The sequence below is a fragment of the Mesocricetus auratus genome, unplaced genomic scaffold (genome assembly GCF_017639785.1).
Source record: "Mesocricetus auratus isolate SY011 unplaced genomic scaffold, BCM_Maur_2.0 Super-Scaffold_100008, whole genome shotgun sequence".
NCBI lineage: Eukaryota > Metazoa > Chordata > Mammalia > Rodentia > Cricetidae > Mesocricetus > Mesocricetus auratus.
This window is the reverse complement of record NW_024429192.1, coordinates 87850924-87859801: the sequence shown is the minus strand read 5'-3', so window position 1 is coordinate 87859801 and position 8878 is coordinate 87850924. Positions and strand designations below refer to the sequence as shown.

The 8878-nt window shown below is 44.8% G+C and overlaps 1 protein-coding gene across 1 annotated transcript in view; it reads right to left on the bottom strand.

The window, feature by feature from the left end:
* Positions 1 to 930: 930 nt before the first annotated feature.
* The window catches only part of Brca2 (BRCA2 DNA repair associated), a 45627-nt gene continuing 37679 nt past the window's right edge, over positions 931 to 8878 (bottom strand). Inside the window, 6 exon segments of the mRNA XM_040751423.1 lie at positions 931 to 1322; positions 1324 to 1785; positions 2866 to 3018; positions 3397 to 3638; positions 8146 to 8284; positions 8374 to 8537. Of these exon segments, the coding sequence (XP_040607357.1) occupies positions 1182 to 1322; positions 1324 to 1785; positions 2866 to 3018; positions 3397 to 3638; positions 8146 to 8284; positions 8374 to 8537 (1301 nt within the window). The 3' untranslated portion in view covers positions 931 to 1181.

Sequence of the window (8878 nt, the reverse complement as noted above, 5' to 3'; positions counted from 1 at the left end):
TTTATCCCTGGCCACGCAGCATACACTGTTGGCTTTCATTGGTGTCACTTTAGGAGAAAAGTGCACATGCTGAAGCTTCACACTTTGCTTACGCAGCACAGATGTTTGTGGTCTATGTAAAAGCTGTCTGTGCTAGGTGGCCTGAGGCAGGATGGAGAAGGTAATAGCATTTTTGATAGGATCCACCAGAAAAAAGGTCAACTATCAGCCGGGAGGTGGTGCTCACACCTTTAGTCCCAGCACTCGGGAGGGAGAGGCAGGTGGATCTCTGAGTTCAAGGCCAGCCTGGTCTACAGAGTTAGTTCCAAGACATCCAGGGCTATATAGAGAAACCCTGTCTCAAAAGAACAAACAAAAAGGTTAAATTTTATAAATGGCATAATTACAGTATATGTAAGACTTGTTTACTCTGCTCTAGGTTGGGTCTAGGACACGAAGATCAAATTATTTTATGAGCAAAACTTCAATCACCAATGAGAGTAGACAGAACACTAAAGGCTGAAGCTCAGTGAGACAGAGCATGGCCTGCAGTTGGTGCTGTGGTTGGCAAGGCACCACATAGCAGGCCATCTTGAACTTGGCAAGTAGTGAAGATGACTTGGAATTCCCAATATCGTCTCTACCTCCGTGCAGGATGACAGGTGTGCATCATTATGCCTGACTGGATTTCTAGCTGGAATAATGTAATTTGAGAGATTATAGACTTTGAGGGTTCCTAGAGCTGAGAAAGATGACAAATTGGCCAGAAGTAAACACCACTGTCCTGTCTGTTTATCCTGACAGGATGGAACTCTAGCAGAACCAACCACATGTGAAAGGACACTATTTCATGAGTTACCTACAAAACCTTAAAAACAGGAACCAAACTAAAACAAAGTATCTAGTAAAGTAATAGCACTTAGAGACCTTACCTTAGTCAGTGACACAAACTAAACAATAAAGGTATGTTTATTTTGCACATAAAATAATGCTTGTAGTGATCAAATCTAATCAGAGAGATTTAAAGATTCTTAAATTTTAGTTGGTGTCTGGCCAGCTTTAGACAACTGAATAGTTACACAAATACCGAACCAGGCAGAACATCTGTGTAGTATACAAACACTCCAGGAATGTGCAGTTATTCATGTCTTGTCACACACATGTGTAGTTTTAGAACTGTACACATCTTAAAAACTGGGAGGCTAAGACTCAAGAGCTAATTTTCCGTCACTGTCGTCACGTCTGTAATCCCTGAGATACACTCCTTCTTGAATTGGAGTCCTACATGCTGGTCTGGCCTCTGTGCTGGCTGGGGGTTCTTTTGTCCTGGGGGCACAGAGTTTTTGTGGAGTCACCAGGAAATACTTGCTGATTTCCTTGTGGTGAGCCAGGTACAAGAGCTTGGGTATTGAGCAAGGCAAGTTCTTCATCAGCTACCACATCTTGTTCCAAAGGAGAAATGCCACTGCCCTTCTGAAACGGCGTCCTCCTCTGAGGGGAACTGAGTTCTTTTTTCTTCATAGGTGTTGCATATTTGGTGCCACAACTCCGTGGCGGCTGAAAAGCCTTCTGTGCAGCCGGAGACACAAAGGTACAGATGGGACTGACTGGGGGAGGTAAGGGCAGTCGACTCAGCAAATCCAAGGCTCTTCTTTTTCTGCAAGTTTTTGGGTCATCAATCTCTTTCTCCCTGTTACAAGACTTTGATGCCATCTGGGCTGACTGAGCCAGGGATGTAGACTTCTCTTTTGGTGTGCAATGTGATAAAGGACTTTGATAACTTTGCTCACTATTAGGAGAAAACCTCTAAAAAAACATAAAAAAGGAACCTATCATAATATGTACTTGTATATAAACAAAATAAAACCTAATCTTTCATTAAAAAATACAAACAGAGGGACACGTTCTTTCTTATCAAATTGCTGAACGATAGATGATGTCAAAAACATCCATGCTGTTATTCCCATTTCACAGGAAATAATTTTGCACGAGAGGGTATAAAAATGACTAGAAAAGGAAAATGAAGAGATCCTAATATAAGATTTTAAAAAACTCCAACATGTGACATCATTTATGCTTTCACTTTCCAAGGGTTATAAAGCTAAAAATGACATACTTTTCAAAATCATTTTAAGAACACATCCTGCCTACTACTACTTCTTCCTCTTCTTCCGAACATTATTCATTCATACATTTAGTGTATGTACATGTTGTGCATGTGTGTATGTGTGCATTCGAACACTCACATGCTCCAGCACACCTGTGGGAGTAGGTTCCTCCACTCTACCAGGTAGATTACAGATATCAGAATCATCAAGCTCATCCACAAGCACCTTTACCCGCTGAGCCACAGCTGACTGGCCTGGAGTTCTAACACCTTTCTTTTTCCTAGTCCCGAGTCACTGTTCAGCTTCTTTGCCAGTCTAACTCTAACAATGGCTTTTCTTGTACAGAGTGAGGATTGCTTTAGTGAGTTAGGGTGCTGTGCAGTGCCACCTGTCCAGTCAGTCCTAGCAATCAGACACCTGCCACCATCTAATGAGCCAACTGAGCTTAGAAACAGTGTAACAGCTAGCACATGGTATGTACCAGCTGTGGTGATATCTTGCTTGTACAATACAGAAGGACATTCCCCATCAATGGGCACCTCTTCTAGCGATAAAACACGCCAGAGGCTTTTTTCCCAAATGTACTTAGAGTGCCATAAATGTAGTTTGCTCCCAAAGGTTTATATTCATACTTCAACAAATAGCTTACAATTTCCACACATAGCAGGTACAGCAAGCTTGTCACAGGGTAAATGCAGTTTAGTTATACCTCGTGTTTGCTAGACCATGCCAGTGCATCGGTTACTTCCCAGCGTGATTTCTCAAACTGATAACTTACCACTAGCTGACCTCCTGTAGCTAGGAGTTCCGAAGCAGGGCAAGTGGAGGCTGGCTGAGTGGAGTCTTTCTTTGGGGTGGACCACTTGGGACTGTTTCCATTAAGCAGATGTAAAAGCTTCTTTTCTGCCTCCTTATAAAATGTATCCATATTCTAAGAGAGTAAATTAGAAAAGCTAATTCACACATCAATGTTCTTGGAAAGTATTTTCTTTCAGAAATAAAACATTCAGAACAAAAGAAGGAGTCACATTTTTGTTTGCTGTTTATTAGCTAGGGTCTTGCAAGCCCAGCTGGCCTGGTGCTCACTCTGGAGAGGAGGCTGGCGCTCAAGTTCTAGAATTGCAGGCACATGCCACCAGGCCTGGTGAGACACTTCAGATTTGACAGCAACCGTCAAGTGCGCACATCAGCAAAAACCAACTCCTGCTATGGGGTGAGGGGAGGAGGGCGCTAAGGAGCACACCTGCTCATGTGTGGAAACACTGGGCTCCAGGCGCCTGTGTTACTGCTTCCTACTCCCTAATCTTACCTCAACAGTTTGCCTCAGTCTGTTGACTCGCTCCTGAAAGTAGACCTCCTTTGGACTGGTAGAAACTATGGAAAGATTCCCAGCAAATAATGTTGGCACTCCTGATCTGGATTCTGGGTGCCACTGGAGGTTGCTCGCAGCAATTAGCACATGTGGCTTTATGTCTTCATTAAGGTCTATCCCAAACTTTACCACTAATAAATTAAGGCATTCGTCAGACAGGTAGAGCAAAGGAGCAAGACCTAGAATGAAAAGTAAGTCATTGTTATTTTTACAATTGCTAGGACAATGATATACTTGTTTGTTCTAGTATACAAAAACCCTGTGTTTAGAGAAAACATGGGATTTTCAGAATCACCAATTGCTTAAGGTGCTAATATTTCAATGGCAAACATCCCAAGGCCACAGGGCAGCAGATACATGATACACTGCGGGTGGGAATGTAGACCTGATCCATCCTTGTGGAGAAAAACTTGGCATTGCCTAGCAAAGCTATGTACACCTTACTTTCCACCCAGCATTCTTATTCCTAGCAGTCCACTCTGAAGACAGATGCCCAATAACAGTAAAACACATGTGAGCAAGGGTCATGGTAATAGTTGCACCAAAGTCACTCACTGTAGTTCTGTCTGCTATTATAAAATGTTGGAAGCAACCCTGATCAGCTCAAACACATGAGTAGCTGTGTTGCACCCACACAACGCTTTCCTAGGCAGCTGTGAAAAGAATGAAGAAAAATCCCAAGACAGTGCTTACTAGGAAAAGCCCACCAGAAAGACTCCAGTGTCACCCTGCATAGCAGGAAGGAGACAGAGAAAATACATACACATTTCTACTACTTTGAGCCAAGAAATGAGGAAGGCTGAACAAGAAATCAAACAGTTGAGGCCCGGAGGGGCAAAGGAGGACCAGACTCAGGGTCTGCTCAGGAGGGAAAGTCACTTCTGTGCAGTTTTCTGTGCAGCTCTGACTCTTACCGTCAACAACAGACCTTAGTTTTACTATCTGCTTCCCACCCAAAAGGAATCTGAGTTGATTCAGAACTATGGCAGGGAACACAGATCAACTGGCAGCAACTTGTGTTGCCAAAAAGCAAAGGAGCACTTAGAAAGTAGACGAGGCTTGTTGAGAGTTATGGTTGGCTTGGACCTGGGTAGGCACCAGGATGTAGCCAGTCAGTCTCTCCTGCACTGGACAAGGGCAGACACTGGGATGTACGCAGGCCATCAGTCTCTCCTGCACTGGACAAGGGCAGGCACTGGGAAGCACGCAGGCCAGTCTCTCCTGCACTTTCTTGGGTAATTTCCTGTCTTTTGGTATCAATGCAGGTGTCTACCTCTGCATCAGTTCCTGCATTTGTGGCCCTAAGTGCTTTTGCCTGTCTGCTGCTGGCTAAGGCTTCTTTCTCATCACAGTGTCAGAACGTCAGGTGTCATGTGCTCACTGCTCAGGGTCAGTCTTTATTCTCTTACTAGCTTCTTCAGCGCAGTGTCCTCTTAGTGTAACACTTTCATCTGAAAACTACTCTGATCGTGATTCTAACAACCACTTTTCTTTTCCTTCTCTTTGAACAAGACACACATAAAGGAACCACTCTCTGCTCCCTTGTTCTACTCAGTCAGCCAGTTCCCTCTCTTCATGGAAAGGGTTCTTCCATGATGCCAAAGCCAACTACCAAGTCACGGTCCTCACCTCACACCAGTGCTCCAGACAGGCTTCATCGCACATACAACACTGCTTCCTTTCTATCTACCCCATCCCTGAATGTCCAAGTGTCAAAACGGAGTCCTTTGTCTCTTCTTAGTCCCCTTAGTGACCTCATTCAGCCTCATGGCTTTGCACCTCACTGGTGTACTGACAGCATGACCTCATTCAGCCTCATGGCTTTGCACCTCACTGGTGTACTGATAGTTTTGAAATCGTATCTTCAGCTCTGACTATTGCTCTGAGCAGATGTCTGTAAACACAGCTGTCAATCTACCACATCTCCTCAGAAGCTTTTCTTGTGACTAAGACTCCACTTGCAAACCATGCTCCTCATTGGTTGTTTTCAAGTTGCCCCCTTTCATCACGTGGCAATTCCCATAGTCCATAGCTCCGGACATCCCACACTGTCCCTCTACCTTCAGAGTGTAACCAGAGTCTGCTGCTCACCATGCCTGTGGCTTCTGTCTGCTTCACCATCCTCCCCTGACTAGATTCTTACCATGGCCTCCTCATGGAGTTCCTGTTCCAAAGTAACAGTTCAGGTGTTATGTGAAAGGGTCAAAGTCCATCCCTCCTCTGCTTGAAACCTTCCATGATTTCCCATCACCTTTTAAGTAAAAGTTAAAATATATACAAGGGAGCCAGCAAGATGGCTCAGTGGGTAAAGGTGATTGCTGTGCAAGCGTGACAATTTGAGTTCAATCCCCAGATCCTACATCAAGGTGTATGGAAACAACTGTCTCCATAAAGTAGTCTTGTCCTTTGACCTCTGCACCTCTCTCTCTCTCTCTCTCTCTCTCTCTCTCTCTCTCTCTCTCTCTCTCTCTCTCTCTCTCTCTCTCTCACTCACACACACACACACACACACACACACACCCCAAAATAAAACAAAAAAACCTGGTTCTTCCTGCCTCTCTCCATCCTCTGCCAAAACTTACAGGTCCTGGCACAGCCTTCCTGGGAGGTCTCCCCAGGTTCCGCATACTTCTCTCTGTTTCTTCCAGTTCAACACAATGTCAGTGAGGTCTTTTCTGAACTCTGTTCTTCTGACTTCATTCCTTCCCTTTTGCACTCATATTATTCTGTTTTGTTTGTCATCTCCTCTCACCAGAGTGCTCCCAGGAAGGGATTCTTATGTGCTACGTACGCTCCTGGTATGTAACAATTATTCAATAAATACTGATGGAATACACAAATAAGCTACCCGCCTTCTATGACAATCAAATGTGTGCAGGCACGGCATGACCCACATGACAAAGGAGGACATGGGATGTGGCTTAATAACACAACATTCAGAGAAAAGCCCCACATCAGACAAACACAGGAAAGCAGGGAGGAGGGAAGGAAAAGAGGAAGGAAGGGTTGGCAAGCATAGAGAAAGACAGAACATACCCCATAAGGAACGCCCCCAAACAGAAAATTCCCACAGGTTTCACAAGTGACTCTGCTGTGGGACTTTAGGCCACACAGTCAGTACAAAAAGCTCTGGGTTGGAGATAACAAGCAGATCCGTAAGATGGAAAGGAGGCTGCAGGACCAAAGACAGAAACTGGCAGCACACAGCCCCCACCACAATGGGACAGACACATGCCTGAGACATGACAATGCTGTACAGTGTATGCAGAAAGCAAAATTAAGGCCATAAAGGCTGCTGTGATCATAATGAAAAAGAACCAAATAGAAGCAGACATAAATGCACCGTCACACAAGACAACTGGCATTCCTGAGGCAGGGCTCCGGAGAAGGGGACATGCAGGTCAGAGATAGGAAAAGCACTGAGTGTGAAGCTTAAAGGAGAAGTGCTCAGCAGCTGTGTCAGGGCTAAGAAATGCTTAGTTGAGGGCGCTTGCTCTTCCAGAGGACTTAAAACAAAACACCAATACAACAGGAAGGACAGTGAGTGACCAGAGAAGAGAGGAATGGGGAAACGGTGACAGCAAACACCAATGAGCCTCCTACACCATGCACTGCTTTTAAGAGTGAGAGACGGTGCCCGGCCCTTACAGCATCACATCCTAGAAGAGGGATGAGTGTGTGGGGTACACTGTGAGGTGCTGAGGAGTGCCAAGGAGAAAACAAAACCAAAGGGAAAGTGCTGGTTTAGAGAGGAGCAGACACTTCCTGTCAGGGTCTTTTACAAGGCTACACCTGACCCAGCAACATGAAGGCACCAAAAGCCACCATGGCTGTCTATGGGAACAGTGAGTGCAGCCTCAGGGACGTCACAGCAAGGACATGTCACATGGCTGAAGTGTAACAGGAGAGAGCTAGGAGCTAAGGCTAAGGTGTCCGGATATAAGAAATAACCAAGAATGGAAGGTGTGTGCCTACACAGGGCTCTCGGCTGGACTTTGACATCAATGTAGCACTCCTGTAGGGAAGGAATGAGCTTTGTAGATCAAATGCACAATAAAACAGGCTGAGTTAGTGGTGGAACATCTGCCTAGCACTGTGAGCCCCGGGTTTGATCTCCAGAACTACAAAATGAACAAAAGCAAACACACAAACAAAAAGATAAGAATCCAGATAAAATGATGGGGAATATTAGAAGCTGAAGAGATCAGAGGTTTAAATGTTCCACTATATAATTGTTTGATCATAATTACTACAAAAACAAACAAACAAACAAAAAACAACCAACACTTTACAAAGTTAAACAGCACGGAATAGAATACATCCTTCTCCTGAAATACTATTGAGTTGCTTTTTACTAAGAGGTTAATGGCCAACGGGGGGGGGGGGGGGGGTGCTCTGTGGGTAAAGGTGCTTGCCATCAAGCCTAATGACCCGAGCTTGATTTCTGAACCCCATGTGAGAGAAGACTCCTTCCTATACATTGTCGTCTGACCTCCACATACATGCTGGCACACCCACACATGTACAGAAAAATACACATAAGTAAACAGGAAGATTTCTTTCGTATCACTACTTAGCAAGATTATCAGTGTAGCCCCACTAGTTACAGGTTTAGAAGCGTGAAAGGCAACACTTTTCAAGAGAATCAACGAAAGGCTACATTACATTAAACCCACTGCACATTACCTGTTGTTCTTACAACAGAAACTACAGCTCCTACAAGGTCCACTTCAGAACAAGGAGGCTGAAAGGCTGGCTCTAACAGTCTGCTGAAGTCAAGCGGCTCCCTCGGCTGGTAAACTTGGAATACAGTTTCACTGGCAGCCTACGGGGAAACAACATCAGTCAGCATGTGGAGAGTCTGGGAAACACTGCACATTTATCAAACGGAAATGTGTAAGGAGAGGTGCAGACCGGCAGCTGCTGATACCGAGTTCTTTTCGTAGCTGTTAACTGGATGCCAGGTCGTTCGAATGTACTCCTAGATTTTGATACTGCCAGATGATAGATTCTGTATCTCTTTCCTTCTGTTAGCAGAGAGTGTAAGTCTGGTGATGGACGCCAGATACTCAACAGAGCTGTTCAGTGAAAGAGGAAGACACGGCAGGCACACTGGTGACCATTTACTGAAACACGGCAACAACCAAGACCCAAGGGCCCCCCTGCTCTGTGGGTGCTCTCAGCACATTTTATTCCCTGGATTTACATGAATTTTATTTTTCACTTGTCATTTGTAAGCTCCCCTCCCCTTTTATATACTTTTTTTTTTTTTTTGACACAGGGCTTCTCTGTGTAACAGTCCTGGCACTTGATCTATAAACCAGGCTGGTCTCGAACTCACAGAGATCCTCCTGTCTCTGCCTCTCGAGTGCTGGGATTAAAGGTGTAAGCCACCACTGCCTGGTATAAGCTCACTTTT